The sequence below is a fragment of the Diachasmimorpha longicaudata genome, chromosome 5, assembly GCF_034640455.1.
Source record: "Diachasmimorpha longicaudata isolate KC_UGA_2023 chromosome 5, iyDiaLong2, whole genome shotgun sequence".
Lineage (NCBI taxonomy): Eukaryota > Metazoa > Arthropoda > Insecta > Hymenoptera > Braconidae > Diachasmimorpha > Diachasmimorpha longicaudata.
Genome location: NC_087229.1, coordinates 2,130,101 through 2,149,556, shown reverse-complemented (window position 1 = coordinate 2,149,556; position 19,456 = coordinate 2,130,101). Strand labels below are relative to the sequence as shown.

Genomic DNA, 19,456 nt, shown 5'->3' with positions numbered 1-19,456 from the left:
AATGCAACACAATTTCACACCCGTGTTGAGCTGTTCAATGTGTGTTAATTATAAAAAATATAACTAATTTTAAATTACACTATGGTTGAGCGATCACTTATAATTACTGAGAACTACGATTTGAGTTTAATCCGGAGATATCGATATTGGGATCTCCGACGGAGGCATGGCTTAATGTTGGCCGCCTCGCGGTGAAACTAAAGAACTATCGAAAGAGAGTCGAAGAGCCAGCTGACCTAATGCTGTTCTTTATTTTTATATTGGGATCTCCGACGGAGGCGTGGCTCAATGTTGGCCGCCTCGCGGTGAAACTAAAAAACTATCGAAAGAGAGTCGAAGAGCCAGCTGACCTAATGTTGTTCTTTATTTTTATATGGTGAAATAGTTACTTGAATCGGTTCAAAATGAGAGTTAGCACGCAAGAAATTTGTAGATTTGCTGATACAAATCCCAGAGCTAAGAGTTTCCGTGGTGGAGAAGATCTGCTTAATGCAGATTTCATAATTCAATGTGGACAAGTGGAAAATAACTCCAGTGACTGTGAAAGCTATAAAATTCTCGCTTTTTGTCTACAAACTTCTCAATTAAAAAGTAATCCACATGAGATAACTGGTGAAATACTTAAAGATGGAAGAATTATTGGTATGGAATGTTCCTGTAAAGCTGGGCTGAGTGGTGTTTGCAAGCATGTCGTAGCAGTGCTATTGTATTGTAGTAGGTAAGTTTACATGGCATTTCACTATTGCCCAAACGTTAAATTTTATAACATTTTAAATTAAAAAAAAAATATCATCACAACAGTAATTTTCAATTTTTATCCTTTCATTTAAGGAATGATCTGGAGAGTTTAAAAACTATCACCTGCACTGACAAAAAATGCGTTTGGAATGCACCCCACGCATCCTCATTGGCAAAATATGAACCTAGGCCGTTCAATGAACATGAATGTATGTTTAAACGAAGAGAAAAAGATCTGCAAGCTCAAAACCGACGAAAAACCAGAGTAGATAATGAACCTAATGTTGTCGAAGGAGGAAAATCAGAGTTGTCAACGAGCCAAGAGGATTTGTTGAGAACAATCATGGCGAGGAAGCTTCCCAAGTCAGCATTGCCACTACACATGTATTAGAACAAATTTTATTTACCATGATTAATTTTTGGATATTTTTAGATTCATTCGCCATGATTTTTAACTTTTTTTTACAATCATTTACGCTAAATATTTATCTAGAAAAGATAAAAAATAGTTACAATCAATTCAATTATGAGCCTTTTCTCGTTGATAAATTCTATTCTTAATCAATATTTTTAGACTTTATTAATTTAAATATGGAATCATGAGTGTATTATCTGATGAATAGTATAATCTACCTACTATAAAATAAACGAAGAATGAAACTAATATTTTTCTGTCAGTTTTTAAACGGGATACTTTCTCTAAATTTTTTTTTCTTTCTTGTTTTCTTTGATTCTCAGGTGTGGGAGGCATGAAACTTTTGAGGCGATTAATAGTAATGAATCAATAATTGATCCTTCAACAATTCAAGCTATATTCAACAATCAACAGGCATCGCAATTTCTACATGATCTGAAGAAATTGGAGATTGATCCTCTGAGAGAATGTTGCACAAAATTTATTTGTCGACTTGAGAAGAATGTCTACGCGATTTGTGTTGAAAGCAAGCAATATTATTCAGTGTGGCTAGAGGAACGACAATTTCGAATAACTGGGAGTGTTGCGTATAGCATATTCACATATCGAAATAATAAGAATCCAGATTGGAAGAAAAAAGCAATAAATTATTTCTATCCTAAATCATTCCATAATTGCTACATAAAGCACGGCTTAGACAATGAAATTGTGGCACGCGAAGCTTATGAAAAAACAATTCTACCACTAAAAATTGTAGAAACTGGTTTGATTGTTTCATGTGAGAACTCATGGCTTGGGTATTCCCCCGATGGGATTATTTTTGATGAGAATAAGCCGGTTAAATTGATTGAAATCAAATGTCCTTATTCTGGTAAAAAGAATAAATTAAGTGAAGTGATTAACTCTATCAAATGGTTAGTCAAAAAGGCGACAAATTTACCCTGAAAGAGTCTCATACATACTTTGCACAAGTACAAATAGGTATGGCTGTGTTGAATTTGCCGGTGACGGAATTCATCATTTATACTCCATTTGATGATGCTTTCATTTCATTTCCTATCAAATTTCAACCTGAATATACCACAAAGCTGCTGTATTCTTTAAAAAACTCTATTTTGATAAAATGATTCATTATGCATGTCACAAAGAAAGTACAAACAGAGACAAAGAATGACGACCTTAAAGATTTTGTTTATGATGGTCAGCTTTATGTAAACCTACCTGTTGATACAGTAATTCTTTACCAAAAAAATCATTTGCAATATAAATTAATAAAATATGATAAGTTGAAATATGTCAATTTATTAACTATCTTTCTACGTACAAAACTTATCGTTCTTAAGAATAGGCAAGCTCAAGTTCACAATCCCACAGATAATATTGAAAATTTCTTCAACTTTGCTTAGTAGGCAAATTGGCATGGTGTTCCCCAGCACAGCGAAAGTCTTCAACCTCTGATTGACTCGCTCCACATCGACTCGTGCCATAGCAATTCTACGATTAGTGAGTGCCTCGGTTTTTGTAAACTGCTTCTTGTTTCTAAGAAAAAAAGGCGTGAGAAGTGTCACATCGTTTTTCCTGCACAGATCTTCGACAGTGAAGCCCTTGTCAGCCATTACAATATCATTTTTGTCCATTTTCTCCAAAATTCCACTTTGTTGCAAAATCATATTATCAGAAACACGTCCACCGTAAGCTTTACTTACGAAAGAGATTAATCCAGCTGGTGTCACACCAGTCATGAATTTGATTGTATAAGAAGTTTTAGAATAGGAATAACTCTGTATTTGGCAACACAATTTAGATGGCTTTTGTATTTTTATTTCCGTGCAATCTACTACTACTCGAACGTTTTCTAAACCTTTGAAAGACAATGGTAAATTTTGCAAGATATTTTCTTTACTTGGCCAAACGATGCTCGGTTTTAAACACCTATCCAGTAGATCGATCATTTTTACAATTCTCTGCTTACAAGTGTCAATAGAACAACGAAAAAGAAGTGCCAACATAGTATACGACGAGTTCTGTTTGAATTTCATAAAAGTCATGATTATGGTTTCTCTGAGAGGTAATGTGGTACTTGCACATGATGCTCTATCTATGGTTTGCACCAATTCTTCAATAGTATTCAGCAATTCAAAACTATGAATTCCTGTAAAAGTACTTAACTCAGCATCGTCTGTAATAAAATTTATGAATTTCAACATGACTAAATCACTCCGGACTTGAACTCCTATTTCTGAATAATTCTTTGGGGCCTGTGTTGCTGCATCACTGAGACTCCCATCAACTTGTGTTCCCGTGTTCTTTAAATTTTTTGGAAGCAATGATGGTATTTCATTTGGCGGAAATTCACCGATAGACGTGTCATCTTCTCCTCTTGCTCCTTCAGTATTTCCCGCGGCATCCCTTTTTTTAATCAATTCTTCATAATTGGTATCCGTCGGAGATCGTTTGTGTATTGATCTTTGACGTCTCCTTTCTGCTCGGGCACTGTTATCCGGTGCATTGGCAGTATTTTGAGATGTTGTGGTAGGTTGAGGAGGCAAATTGAGTGAGGGAACACTTGTTTTTTTCAGGCGAAGCAGTATTGTGTTATGCTGTTTAGCTCTGACTGTAATTGAAAAATCGGTAATCTAATATTATCTTTAATTCGTCAATTTTTGAGTTCACTGAAAATTCAATTGAATTTAATGAAAATAATTATCTATTTACATGGTAATATGAAGTCATCTTCAATGAAATGTAGAGAACAAACTTTCATGTATTTCGACACTTTCTTCCCTATTCTTAACACTTTGATCCAAGCCTGACGTCTGTCAATCATTTCCTCTTCATCAAATTTATTTATGATTTTCACAAAGTCAACTTTTTCACGAGGAAAAGTGTAAAATCGGATTTTTGGATCACGACAGGCTTTGCTGTGACATCCATACACGCAACAAAAGGTTTTACTTTTATTGGGTTTTTCAGGAAACTCCATTATTAATACAATATAATGTTCAATCAAGAAAATTTAATGAGTTAATGCAAAAATATCACGATAATAAAAATTCACGTTTAAATAAATGATAGTTGTGGTGGAATAATTTGAAGTACTTGCTCGCCCAGTCAAGTGACAGACATCAACTCTCTCTTACTAGTACACGGTTTCAACCGCTAAAGCGCGTAGTCCCCTGCCGGAGATCCCAATAGAGTAGTACTAGCGATCACTAATACGCGTGTTATCAGGTTGAAGTCCGAACGACGAGAGAGCCATTTGTGTTTTCTTGAGGAACGTGATTTTTGGGTGGTCGGGCGCCGGAAAATTGGACTAGGTGTCGTGAGGGTGAGGTGAAGGCACAAAAATACTAATGTATAAAAACTTCGTATTTAATCGTCACCAGTTGCAAAAACTATACAAAATTCTACAAAGTTAGTTGAATTTCACCCGTGTGAAATCGTTGATAGTTTAATTACAAAGATTACATTGAGCGTCGTCGAAGAGAGCGAAAAGATCAAATTACGTTGACTAACACGTTGGATGTATGCAAGACTGACTGGGGGGGGTCTCAAGTTCGTTACGGAGACGGATGACCAGTGACCCGATGAACCCCGGAAGTATCCGAAATTAATCGACCACTTGTCGTTGAGTTGGGGGGCGTTTTTTATGTCTAGTTTAAACATCCCGCCCGCATTCATCAGACATGATGAATTCTCTGTTGATGGTAGTATCTAGTTGTCATCTTGTTGGTCTGCTGGTGTTGGGTCCGTTGGTAGCAAGCAATGATATTACCAAAGATATGGACGAAAAACGGAGTGATCCCAAATCTGTGTCCCTTTTGGTCTAGGAGTCATAGGAGCCGAGAAAAACACGAAAAACTAAAAAATCGACTTTAGATTATTCCCGGACCCCGAGAAAAATCGGAAGTCGTCTCACGAATCCAATGGCGCCGACAAAATTGTCCTAGCTGTGATATTACTAAAGATATGCACAAAAAACGATGTGATCGCAAATCTGTTTCCCTTTTGGTCTAGGAGTCAAAGGAGCCTAGAAAAACGAGAAAAAGGGAAAACTCGTGTTGGGATTATTCCCAGACCCCTAGAAAAATCGAAAATCGTCTCGCGAATCCAATGGCGCGCGGCAAAATTGGCCTAGGTATGATATTTGCAAAAATATGGGCGAAAAACGGCCTGATCCCTAATGCGGGTGCCTTTTGGTCTAGGGGAGAAAACGAAGAAATGGACTGTAGAATATTCCCGGACCCCTAGAAAAATCAGAAGTCGTCTCATATTGGAAATGGGAAGCTTAATTAATATAAAATGCAATGAATTTGTAAATAACTTTTCTTCTATTCTTAAAACGCACGAGGAAGAAAAACGTCTGTACTCTATGAGCTGCTTCAGCTAACTGACAAGACGGTCATAGGACCAAAAAGAATATCGTCACCTATATACAAAGGAACTCTTATTTCTTTCTCGCCATGGAGACATGGAGTCATTGTTTATATTTATGTTAAATCTCCGGCACTCTCTACATCGATTCAGTTTTGAACACATAAGCCCTGGAAGTATTTCTTAGTACAATGAAACTATATAATCCAATACGCCTCCTCAAAAATGAATCGATTTTATCAAAACTTAATTTGTATTAACTGTGTATGAATCTTAACTCTATTTTTAACTAAATGTTTATATTTCATCTTAATCACTATTTTACTCAAGACAGACCTTGCTCGCGCTATCTCACTGGGAATACAAAAACGGCCCAACATTCGTTGCAAGGGATGTAGGAAAACCCAGAAAACCTATCCAGACCGTACATCTCTTATTACACTAATTAAAGAAACAGTTATAATGCTGCAACGTTGTTATCCTAGACCCATTCCTGTTCTGAACTCCAGGAATTTCACAGCTGTCAATGGTTTCGTCAGTACATCTGCCAGTTGATGACCTGTAGCAATGAATTTTAATTTTACTACATTTTTCTCTACTTGTTCCCTAGAAACATGATATTTAATATCAATGTGTTTAGATCGTTTATAACTTGTCGGATTGTTTGCAATACAGATACAACCAGTATTGTCTTCATAAATTATAATAGGCTCCGATACGATTATATTAATACTAGTTGCTAACAATTTTAGCCACAAGGCTTCCTTTACAGCTTCATGCAGAGCCATGTACTCGGCCTCTGTAGATGAACCAGCCACTGATGCTTGACGGTTAGTGTTCCAACAGATCGTGCATCGATCAAATAATTTAAACAAATAACCTGTCGTACTTTTCCTATCAGTGCCATTGCTACCACCCCAATCTGAATCAACATATCCACTCAGAAGGTCAACGTAATCATTTTTAACATAATTTAAGTTAATATCTACCGATCCTTTGGGATATCTCAAAATTCTCTTTAAATTCTGCCAAAGTTCTTTGTTGCTTTTGTTAGCATATCGACTCATAATATTAACTGCAACACTTAAATCCGGTCTAGTACATAGCATAAGATACATCAAACATCCTATGAAATTTCTACAGGGCGCATCATATTTTTCATCTGAATTGAGAGCTTCGTAATCCAATTTTGCTGGAAGAGGTGTATCAATAGGTTTACAATCCTGTATATTGAACTTTTTTAAGAACTGTCTTGATATAGGCACTTTGATCGAGTGTTAACTTTCCATTATTTCTTTCAATTTTGACTCCCAAAAATAATTTTATTTCACTTAAATCTGTCATTCTAAATTTGTTCATCAAATAGTTTTTGAATTTTTGCATTGTGTTAATATTGGCAGTTGCAATTACTAAATCATCGACGTACAAAACTACATATATATTATTAACAATACTTCCCCTATCAAGAATATAAATGCACCGATCACTAGAGGAGTTTTTGAACCCTTTTTCAATTAGAGATTTTTCACACATCTCAAACCAGCATCTAGCTGCTTGTTTTAAGTCGTATAGAGCTTTGTTTAATTTGCTAACTTGATTTCCATTGCTTTTGACACCTTCCGGAACTCTCATATAAATTTCCTCTTTTAATATCCCATTTAAAAATGCAGTTTTCACATCCATATGATGAATCAATAAATCATACTGATTGGCAAAAGCGACAACAAATCGAAAACTTGAGATCCGCGCAACTGGTGCAAAAGTCACATCATAATCTACTAGATATTGTTGACTAAAACCTCGAGCAACTAAACGAGCTTTATATTTCTTAGAATTTCCAAATTCATCGTTTTTAATCGTGAATACCCACTTGCAATCTACAATATTTTTGTTACTTGGTTTCGGCACTAATATCCAAGTTTTGTTAGTCATAAGTGAATTTATTTCATCCTGAATTGCCCTCTTCCATTGAACTATATCAGCCCTTGTTTGTATCTCTTCGAAAGAGGTGGGTGTTTTGTAAACAACTGACTGCGCGCATAAGAGGTAGTCATCCGTCACCGAGACTTCATCGTACGAAACAAGGGGACGATTCTTAATTCTTTCACTTTTCCGAATGCTTATTTCGTCACGATTTTCTTTCCATTTATTCACAATATCTTTGGATTTACCCAATCTTTGATTTTTTATTACTTTTGAATCAATCGGCGTCAGTTCATCTGATACACTATTATCAGATTTACTATTCTCAACTCCATCTGATTTATCAATATCAGATTTCCTCTTTCTCAATCTATCTGATTTATAAATATCAGATTTACTCTCTTCTTCTGATTTTGAAGTTCCTACACGTTCATCAGTTTCATGAGTTCTACCTGAATCAACTTCTTTCATCACTGGCCGAGATTTCAAGTAATTTATTTCATCAACAATTACATCTCTAACAGTTACAAACTTTTCAGTCTCATCATCCCAAACTTGATATCCATTTGGTTCGAGCCTACTAAAATACCATTCCAGGATTTCTGATCGAATTTACTTGTCCTGGTTTTATTATGCACGAAAACAATTGAACCGAAAATTTTTAAATATTTCAATTTGGGCTTTTTGCCGTGCCACAATTCAAATGGAGTTTTATCAACTTTGAGCGCTTTTGTTGGAGTCATATTTATAAGATATGTAACAGTTAAAACTGCTTCTCCCCAAAATTCTTTTTCTAACCCGGCACCATTTACCATAGCACGCGCTCTCTCTACAATCGTGCGATTCATGCGTTCGGCAACGCCGTTCAATTGGGGTGTGTGTGGGACAGTCAGGTGATAGCTAATCCCTTTTTGTACACAATATTCTTTCATTTGGTTTGATAAATATTCCCTGCCATTATCACAGTATAGATTTACTATTTTCGAATTAAAATGAGTCTCGCTCTTTGCAACATAATCTTTGAATACTGAGAAAACATCCGATTTGTAAGTAATCAACTAAATTACACTATAGTGCGTGAAGTCATCTATGAATGAAACGTAATAATTCTTATTGTTTATACTCGTGGGAGTTATTGCACACGTCTGTGTGTACGATAAACAAAGGCCTCTTAATGTGACTTTTTTCTTTGACTTTTTCGAATGGTAACCTAGCTTGTTTACCGTTGATACAAGCCTCGCACAGATCGTCGTTTGGTATTGCTTTTTCGAAATGATTCATATCCTGGACCATTTGTTTACTCGTAAGTTCCTGAAATTTTGCTCTACCAATGTGGCCCAACCGCTGATGCCACAATTCGTAACTGTTCTCATTCACATTATATACTTGAGGATTATTAATACCGATATTCAGCGAAATTTTAAATTCAACAGCTACTAAATTATTTAAAGGTTTTCCGTACATTACCATTTGACCATCTTTGCTTATCTGTACTCCTTTTTCATCAAAGGTGATACTCATACCAGCCTGCTGCATTGTTCTAACAGACAGCAGATTATACGGAACCTCTGGACAGTAGACAACGTCATCGAGAACCACTGGAACTCCCATGTTGCTAGTGAGATGGATCCTTCCTTTCTTCAATGCTGTAATGAACTCTCCGTTTTTCGCTACGGAGATTTTCATTGGTGGATGCAACTCGATTGCGCTTAAAAAGATGTAATCTCTCTTGATCAGATGATCAGATGCACCAGAGTCCAATAGAAATTTCAATTTGTTACTAGCATCGTCCTGGTAATCACCAGTCATGAATGCCATACCGGATACGTTATCTCTTGATTGAGTTTGTATCGTTTGAACTGTGTGAGCTGGTCTGCTGCGATTTTCCCTGAATTGTTGGTTCTTCTTAAAATAATAACAATCTCTCATTTTGTGCCCTACTCGCCCACACTGATGGCATTTTCCATGAGATAACTTATGATATGGTTTGAATCCTGGGCGAGAATATGAACCTCTGCCTCTTCTGCTTGTTCCTCGATGATCACGTCTGTAGCCTCTCTGATTGTTATTATTTTTACCGCGTTGATGTTCCGCTTCTACATTTAAAACTTTGGCACTGGTGTCTTCATTTGCATTTTTTAACTTCATCTAATGATCTAGGAGTCGATTCTTTACAAAATCTAGTGTGATTGCATCTTCTGTCATGGTTTCAATGACAGTGGACACCGTCTCGTATGCCTTCGGGAGACTCGTGAGCAAATATGAAACTTTCTGACTTTCTGTCACCGCCACGCCAGTAGTAAGTGGGCACGATTGGCGAATTTTCTTCCAGGAATCGCCCCCCTTCCCCCCTTTTTCCAGACGTGTCCGAACACGTTTTCCCCATTGTCCTTTGAGGAGGACGTCGCCGCTCTAGGGCCCCCTGGGGTGAGGGTCCCCAAAAAATGTCATTGTTCGACAGGAAGTGGGTGGTGGGTGGGTGACGAAGGAATGCGGGCAGGTCCCAAAACGCCTGAAAGCATTCCATTGTTATGCAATGGAATGTCGTTCACGTGTTAAGGGAAACTGGGCCCATTATTTTTTTTTAGATGGAGGATTGCGCAATGCCCTGGCATGAATGGCGCAGTAAATGGATGCTTTTTTTTTACAGGTTTTTAGGGCAATAAATTTTCCCTTTCTATGGAAGACCGTTGGAAAAATTCTCAACGATGTCTCCTTTTTTTTTTGACTAAGTTTTTCTCTCTCTCTTTTATTGCATGTTTTTTCCTTCCAACAGTTTTTTATCTAAAAGTCAATAGCTTTTTTTTTTTGCCTTCCGTCTTTTTTTATACCTGAAAAGATGTTGAGGGTTTTTGTAATAAATAATTAAACTTAGGCTTTACATTTTATCTTTTTTTATATTTCATAAAATCGTAGGTTCCATTTTACAAAATCATTTACATAAAATCATATGTGCATGGTTTTTTCAATATGAGGGCATTCTGTAAGCCCCTCCCGCGAATTTATAGAAATAATTGTAACAATTATGGAATAATTCTCCAAATAATTGATACAAATAACCAAGATTTTCGTGGGGTATTGTACGTCGAAGATCATCGCGAGCCATGAGATAAATTTCCTCGAAATTTACGCGTATGCGATGATGAAGATCCTCCGTGGCAGGCATTCTATTATAATCCATATAATTCATAGCAATTCCTTTAATTGATTGTACAAGCGATTCCTTATATTCCTTGAGAGGCAATGTCTCCAAGAAATCCAGCCACTGATTAATCCATGCAGCCTTGTTTTTCAATGTAATGATGCTCTGTCCCATCATCATTATGGGAGTCTGATTTGCATCATCATTGCGAACAAAGGTCACGCAGGGATTTTCAAAACTGCGGTGGAATTTCACGTTTATGGCCCCAAATTCCTTTGCAGGTAGATTGTGGTTGATCTTTGGGTGGAACTTCTCAGGGTCAAAGTAATCGGTTACAGCATCCAAATCGTTGAAAAAAAGGGTCCATTCTTCTCGTGTCATTGACAATATGGCGCGTTTCGGGCGTACGCCCATAAATTGCACAACCGGGACGAATTGACCGAAACACGTAACTTTTAAGCCGACACGAATTTGTTTTGTCTCTGATCTATTCAAAGATATAACTTGAGACAAGACCACATGCTGTTCAGCATCACTGAATCCCTTTTGTTTGTTGCTCTCCATGTTGAAAAAATGAATGGATGAAATCAGGACGACTGAATCAAATCCACCGCGAGCACCCGCGTTTTATAGCGCTACGTATGAGAGTGGAGGGGACAGAATCCCCACTATACGCATGACAGACCTATAACCGTCACACATTATCCCCCACCGCAGGGAGTTCTGCGGCGGCGGCGTCACACATGCGCCCCACTTTCGCGGTTTTTGTATGTTGCGCGGTACCCCCACTCTTACCATGGAACCTTCCTATACCGATTTTTTTTGTTAAATCGAGTGACGCGTTTGTTGTCATTCGTTAAAAGGCATTGCAATAGTAAAAATGTCTAAAAACTTTGAAAGTTACGATTTAGAGTCCCTTAAAAAATATCTCGCGGGTCGCGAATCGTATGAGGGACGACAAAAGCCTCAATTTCGCCAGAAAAGAGTACGCGTATGTGTTGATAAATATACCGATGATGATTACCTAGATAGTGATGACATGTGCAGTCCAACAAAAGCGCGGAAAATCGCGATAGGGTCAGGATTGGAATGCGAAGTGGAAGATTTCCTTGTTGATCCTTCTTGTGTATGCAAATATAAATTTCTCGGTGAAATATGGAATACAATCCATATCAGATATCGCAGGGATAAATTACACTCTCAAGATGAGGGCATAGACATGTGTACGACTTTTAAAGTATGTTACAATGAAGAACCTGCAGAATCTAATAAAGAAATCGAATCGAATTTTCAAATGAGATATAATCCTCCATCCTTGAGAAGCATTGCAATCGCGAATTTATTAAATGAAAGGAAATATGCGAAAAATGAAAAAACTTTGGCTGTGGTTACTAAAGCAATTGTGCATAATAGTGATGTATTATTATATAAAATGTCGAAGTCAAATGGTTTTTTCGACTGCATAGAACACACAAGATTATGCAAAGCAGGAGTGGGGGAAAAACTTTATTGGTACTACTTTTTTAGGGCGTGTGAGGAAGAATATTATCTCCCTGCGGGGGAGGAGACATTGGTCTACAAGAAAGGAAATGGGCCAATCATTGACCTTTCCTTTCAATAGCCAACAAATGCAAAACAAGTGGGGGGGGGCGAAAAAAAGGAAAACTCGAGCATCCGCCCCCATCAGGTATGCAAAGGACCCCCCACCAAGGGCAAATCTTCAAAAAAGTGTGGAAAACTTAGCCCCTCCTCTTCTAAACTAGGGATGCATCAAGGACCCCAGTGAGATCATTTTACTGCATTTACGTTTTTTACGTCAAAATGACATCAAGTCAAGTGGACGCATCTCCAAAATCCAGTTATCAATCAGGTTATCAGCCTGGAACTTTTAAACCTAAAAAATCTAAATATGGTGGAAACAAGGCCAATCAAAACGGAATTAAAATAATAAGTGATCGTGTAGTGCAATATAACAGTGATGAGAAAAGATCAATTGAAAAAATAGTGAAAAAAGTGAAACTCCAAAGACATGAGATTTCCAAGACAGGTCCTGTCATAAATATTGACTTTGACCTTCAAAAGGTTGAAAAGAAGAAGAAAAACTCAACCAGACGATTGGGTCATAAATCACCCGGTAGCACTCAAAGTGACTCTAAAATCCTGAAAGTCAATAATAAAAAAACAAGTGAAATCATGCAAGTGAGTACAGAAGAAAAAAAGTTATGGATTAATATGTTAGAAAAAGATCTTGATTTATTCAATCAAGTGAACTACATTGATAAGAAAAAGGATCTGAAAAAAATACAGGCTCGCGAAAAACGTTTAAAACTCGCGGAAAAAAAGAAGGCCGACTTTATCGCTCGCGAAAAACGTCGCGAACTAGCTAAGGAAAAACAAAGACAATTTAGAGCTCGCGAATCAGAAAAAAATCGATCCAAGGACAACACATCGAAGGATATCATCCCTGAGCCCATGATGGAATTGGATTCATCGATCGAGATCATTCCCAGCACTCCATCAGTCATCAATTTAATCCTGGAACGCGAGGGTGAAGATGCTCAGCATGGATCATTGAATTTCGCGACCTCAACCCCGAAAAGTAAATATTCAATCAATTAATCATATGAATTTTGAGATTAGATTGATTTAAGCTAATCTTGTATTTTTTTCATTTCAGAACCGCGAAAAACTATCGAGGAAATCGAGGCCGTTCTAGTCGCGTTAGGCGCGAATCTAGAACAAAGGAATCGCGAGGACGATTACGAAGGGCGATGGGCTCCAACGCAGCGCCAAAAAGAGCTTGATCAAATTGCGATGCAATTGGATCAAAGCGGGGATGATGATGATGAAGGATTGGTCATCCAGAGTCTTGATTTCACCCCGTTATCACCCAGTAACCGTTCGGCTTAAAAATTTATTAAACATTTTTGTATTTTTTTGGATAGCTGAAATAAAAGTCATACATTTTATTGCATTACCTGTGAGTCTTGACTTTTTTTTATTGCTAGGCAAGACCCAATATTCCCTCTCCTGTCCCCAGCCCTTTTTTTTTCTCGTAGAAGCTAGGAGAAATTTCTCTCGCTTCTTCTTCGTCGGCGTCCTGTAGGCTTTCGTTTATTGTCTCTTTCCTTCTCGTTGTTTAGAGGGTTTAGAGAACAATTTTGACTTTTTCCTCGTCTTTCCTACATATATCCTTACCCCCCATCTCCCTCTAACTTACGGTTTAGAGGGTTGAGGGCGAATAGTGGGGCAGAAGTTATATAAACCGTGAGGTTCCACTACCCGCCCTCTTTCACCATCGTCATCCGGAGGACTCCAGTGTCCAGTTTTAGTGTTTTTTGTGTTTTTCGTTTTTATTTAAAAAAATTTGATTTAAAATGGTGAAAGTCACCTGCCAAGGAGCGTGCCAAGAGCACTTTGCCCTCGCGGTAAGTTTTTCCTATATTTTTGCATGTTTTTCGTGGTGTTTCGCGGTTTTTGGGGTGTGGCGTTTTTCTCGCGGTTTTCAATTTTTAGTTTTTCGCGTCCGCGGTTCATTTTGGTGTTTTTTTCGAGCGTTTTTTTTAATATTATTTTAACGTCTTCCCTTCGTGGGGTATACGTTTTCGCGTTTTTTTTAATCCACGTATTTTTTTCGGTTTTTCGTTCGTTTTTGGTTGTTGTTTTAGTTTTTGATTTTTTCGCTTGTTTTAGTTTTCAGTTTTTAAATTCATTTTGTTTGTTTTAGTTTTTGATTTTTTTTTGTTTTTCGTTTGTTTTAGTTTTTTTTTAAATTCATTCTGTTTGTCTCTTTTTTGTAAATTTTTAATTCATTGTGCTTTTTTTTTTATTTTACAGATCCAGGCCATCCGGAGGAAGCGGGCCTACCTGCGGGAGGCCAACGAGTGGTTGCGCTGGGAGGATGCGGAGGGTGAAATCCTGGATGGCGAAAATATTTTCGCCATCCAGGATCTCCATAACCGGGCCGCGAAATGGCTGGCGGATGCCGAGGACGAGGCTTACATGGTAAGTTTTGGCTCTCTCTCTCTCTCTCTCTCTCTGTCTCTCTATTCCCTAAAACCTTCCTGTCATACCCATCAGTCCTCTCCTAAAATACACCCCTTCCCCTCCTTATTTTCCTATTTATATAAAATTAATGTGTTTTTATTTTCCTTTTGTTTCAGGCCGGAGCCCGTTGGGAGGGAGGTGTTGGGCCGGACACCCCAAGAGCGCGGTGGGTCCGCGCTGTGAGGCGCGAGGCGCGTGACCTGGAGGCCGAGGGTGAGCAGGTGCTCGCCCTATACGACGTGTGGGATGCCTGGGCCCTGAGGATCCTCTTCGGGGAGGAGCCCACCCAGCCCGACCTGACGGAGGAGGACTGGTCCCTGGAGCAGTGGGACTGAGACCCCTCCCCCTGCCCCTTAATCTTAATTTTGTATTCTTGATTTTAAATTTTTTATAATAAAATTTTTTTTAATATAAATATTTTCATTTTTCTTTTATTTATTTATGTCCCTTTAATTTATTTACTTTCATTTTAAGATATAAGATAGAGATAAAATGAAAAAATCTGTTCTTTAGCTTTAAGTTTTGTGTTAATAAAAATTTTGTTTTCATAAATATTTTCTTTTGTATATTTTTGCTCATTTCCTTTCCTTAAAATTATAGAATAAGAATCGAAAAAAAAAGCTGTATTTTAGTTTTAAGTTTTATTTTAATAAAAATTTTTTCTTATTAAATGTTTTTGTCCTTTTTTTTCACATAATTCCTCCCCTTAGTTGTAAGTTTAAAATAAGAATAAAAGAAATATATTTTTAGTTTTAAGTTTAAATTAAAAAAAAAAATATTTTAGATTTAAGATTATTATTTCATACAATGTAGTTTAATTTCAAGTTTTTTAATAAAAAAATTTTTTAAAAATAAATATTTGTTTCCTTTTTCTTTTTAAACATTTACTTCTTTTAATTTTAAATTATTATTAAATAGGAATTGGGTGGGAAAAATTTAAAGGGGGTCTTTTTTTCTAATTTTTATTTATTTATTTATTTTTCTTCATATATAACATACATTTTTCTTACAGCTAATTTTCATTTTCGCGGGCCGCGGGTTTTTGAAACTTCATATTTCAATTCGAAATACGAACGGCTAAAAACCCGCCTGTCAAAGCTGACGGTGGCGCCCCCTGAGAATCGGTAACCCCTCCCAGAAACGTAGATTCCCAGAATTCCACAGTGTCGGTATAAACGTAGGTAAATAATGAATATCTAGTGAACAAATTAACTTAAAAATATGGAAGTTGGATATTAATTATCAACAAACGATTCCCTATCCATTAATAATAACTATTCGAGTCTACAAATAAATATTAAGCGAGTGGAGGAATAGCCCCTACTCATTAAATTGTTTAATTAATTATTAAATAATGATGACCTACAAACGTTTTTCGTGCATAACAATATTATACAAAACTACAACAATTAATCTAAATGCATAAAATACTTAATTTAAAAAAAAACAGTGCGCGCCAACTAGCAGCGGTTAAATCGCGGTTTTTTGAAACCATATAGCAGAGTCGCAAAACCATCAAGCCGCCGTTTTGGGCCTGTCGCACGTACGATCTTACTCTCAGGCTTCGTGATGACGTCATGATACACGGTCCGCCGAATACCATGATAGTCGATCTGGTAGGGATCTGCTTTATCGACAACGAGCGCGCGAATCGAGTCGTAATGAATTTGTTTACGCGATTCATAATTCAGTCTAACCCCTTTTATTTTACTAACTTCCGCGATACTGCCGTCCGGTTTTTTTACGCGATAAGTGTAAAATTTAGGCCCCCCAGAGACAAAAGAAGTAATGAAACTTCCTTCTCCGTAGCCCTCTACTTCGTCGGTCAAATCCCCTAGAAAATTCCCTAGCGGTAATTCATTTGATCCATCGCTAACGTAAATGACCGAATCTGTATCATAATATAAAACACGTTCTTGTTGTTTTTCTAGATAAGAATATAACTTTAGACGCGCGTGAGCGGTTGTATAAGCCGCAATAACGACATTAGCCTTAGTGGACATTTCCGCGGCTTCGTTTAAATGTTTCCAGGACATGAAGAGTGTGTCGTTATCGACAGGAACAAGTCCTGTTACTTCAATTTCAGGATTAAACATTATATTTGCAAATTCCTCATGTGTTCGAATAATAGCTTTTTTTGTCAAGTTCTCCCTCTCCCCAAATTTACCCCAGAGACAGTTTAAACAAAGTTTTGCTACGGCTCTTAATCCGGCATTCTTTTGAATTTTATCTTTGTCAAGTTTTACACCTTCTCGCGCCTCATATTCAGCAATATATCTATTCTTTGATTCATCATCTACACACTCAGCAGGCCAATCTGAAGCCTCTTGTTTTATTTTCAAAAAAGTGTTAATGTATTCGGCAAATAATCCACCTGTTCGCGTCACAGGATTATAACGCGTAGTACTCTTATACTCCCAAAGCTCACTGATTTCTAATATTTTGTACCCCATTTCTACGGCTTTACGAAGTTCTGGAGCGACCCAAGTTCCCAAAAATTCGCGATCAGCGGGATCATCATGAGGGCAATTGTCTTGTACAAGATCATCGCAGCATGATCGACAGAGAGGGAACAGTAACTTTCCATGGGCTTTTACTGGTAAAACAGGGTGAAATAATTGACGAGGGGGTAAAACGCGACATTTCACGAGACCTTCTATCCGCGAAATATTATTATTAGGGCATATAAGCTGACAATCACGCCCCACATGGACAGTGGGATGTCCAATCGGGAAAACCCCTGTCTTTAAAACGTATGGGTATAACGAACAAACATCAACATAGCGAATTTTCTCATTATCTTTTACGTCATAATGTGTTACGGTATTTCCTGTTCGTCCCCCGAAAAATGCATCGCGCGGATCCAGCGCTATAAACATTTGCTGATCAACGTTTTCTACAAAATTCGCCAACACATGATCTGTCTTTTTTTGACGAATAAAATCGCATTCCCACATTTCAACGACTTCATAACCCGAGTGTCGCAATTCCCGTGTAATCGCCCCTGTTCTCTCATATCGACTCTCTAGTGTATCCTTGTGACTCAACTCTTTATCTCTATTGAATTTGAAACACCGTGGGCATCCGTGCCAATAACACCCGTGGAACTGATATGCATATTTCTTATTATTATTCGCGGTATCCTCCCAAAAACCATCTAGACGCAGGCCTGAAGTTGTTCTGTGTTCACGAGTTCGTCCGGCATGTATTATTCGATGATTCTCGCAATGTTCGCGCCACAAGAGCCATTCAATTGCGATTTTCGACTGCGTTTTCCCTAACCGATATCCTCCCTGAGGTATAATGCCTATCTGCTTGTCTTTTAAGAAATTTGTTTGAAAAATACGCATGCATGTAGAAGCAATCGTTACACATTCTGTAAAAGGACAGACATTTCCAGCATTCATAATCAGTTTTCGAAATTCAACACAGGCTCGTCTCAAAATTGTAACATCAAGTCTGCAATAATGAAGAATTTCTTTACGAAAATCAAATTCATAATCTTCTTCGACACGATCATTATACCAGGATAAGAATTTTTCACGATCTTGTACTCCCATAGTGTCAGCACCATAATATTTTCTATCAGGTATAGGCCCTACGTAGTTTTGATTGTCTTTTGTATTGAAAAAATGTGGAAAATAGCCTTTCGCTATATTCCCCAATCCAAAAGCTTTCGGTAAACTTGCAAGAGCCATGTGAAAATAATTTAAACTGTCTATAAATTTATTATCCCCAAAATCCATCAAGATAATGTTTGTTCCGTTAATTATCGCTTTAATTTGACTGTTAATGCGTTTCATGACGTCTCTCAAAACGAATTGTGAATCATAGCCTTTCGCGTTATGTGCAATACAAACTACTTTTTTATACGTCTTACCCATCGACGTGATGTAATCAACAAATCCTCGCACAGGATCCTCACCATCGAAAACATTTTCCCGATGTTTACACACGCCACACGGATTTCCGTGATTATCGTTGGCGTTCACAATGTCATCGTCGGTCATATCTGCACAACGATCACACACAGTTTGGGCAACGCAAAGATTAGGAATGTGTACGTTGACATCTGTAGTTCCTTGCAGAAGCTCATCCTGTCTGGTTTCAAAGTCGTAGAAAACAAACGCCACGCGTTTCAAAGTCAATTTTTTCTTACTTTTTAAGGTGGGCATATAGCAGAGATGAGAAATATCTTCGTCCTTTTGACATACGTTGCAATAATATTTATGGCACACATGATTCTGAATTTTGCGATGATCAATTTTCGTATTACATTGGCCACACAATTTTATATAGTCACAGACGGTAGGGTTATTTCCGCTGAAAGATCCTGGTTTCTTATGTTGATCGAAGCACAATTGCCCGTGAAACTCTCGATTACAATCGTCACACACTATTTTATCAACAATCGTAGAGTCACACGGAGGATTCTTCAAACACCTATCACAAGTCCTATCACAAACATGTCCTTGCGTAGTGTAAGGTTTGTTACAATGCTCGCAATAATACTTCACGCCAAAGAATGAAGGTAAATTTTGGATTGGCTCATAGTGGTTCTCTTCAGGATAATACACAATCGGTAAGGTATATCGGACGGCCATCTTTCTGCTAATCAATTCAGGTGTACCATCGTAGAGCACAGGGTGATCTTTTCCGTTTCTCATGAGGGAATAGACCTTGATAAGGCATCCTTCTTCAGCCAAGTATCGCTGATATTGAGCAACTTCCTGTAGACCACAGCCTTCGTCAGGAGCAATGACTCCTGCCCTTCGAGTTAGTCTTTCGGCCTCCTCACGTTGCATTTTTCCCTTTCA

At 37.6% G+C, this 19,456-nt stretch overlaps 3 protein-coding genes across 3 annotated transcripts; 2 read left to right on the top strand and 1 right to left on the bottom strand.

Moving 5' to 3' along the window:
- Nucleotides 1–218: 218 nt before the first annotated feature.
- LOC135162729 (uncharacterized) lies at nt 219–2,434 on the top strand. Its single transcript, XM_064121503.1, has 3 exons — nt 219–718; nt 832–1,122; nt 1,477–2,434. Exons 1-3 carry the CDS (start codon nt 405–407, stop codon nt 2,096–2,098), a joined length of 1,227 nt encoding a protein of 408 aa, XP_063977573.1. The 5' UTR covers nt 219–404; the 3' UTR covers nt 2,099–2,434.
- Nucleotides 2,371–4,654, bottom strand: LOC135162241 (uncharacterized). The gene is made up of 3 exons (XM_064120480.1): nt 3,869–4,654; nt 2,474–3,767; nt 2,371–2,374 (listed from the first exon to the last, which is right to left on the bottom strand). Exons 1-3 carry the CDS (start codon nt 4,134–4,136, stop codon nt 2,371–2,373), a joined length of 1,566 nt encoding a protein of 521 aa, XP_063976550.1. The 5' UTR covers nt 4,137–4,654.
- A 7,748-nt stretch (nt 4,655–12,402) lies between these two features.
- LOC135162342 (uncharacterized) lies at nt 12,403–13,694 on the top strand. The gene is made up of 2 exons (XM_064120687.1): nt 12,403–13,191; nt 13,270–13,694. The coding sequence occupies exons 1-2, from the start codon at nt 12,414–12,416 to the stop codon at nt 13,500–13,502; spliced, it is 1,011 nt and encodes a 336-aa protein (XP_063976757.1). The 5' UTR covers nt 12,403–12,413; the 3' UTR covers nt 13,503–13,694.
- Nucleotides 13,695–19,456: the final 5,762 nt, after the last annotated feature.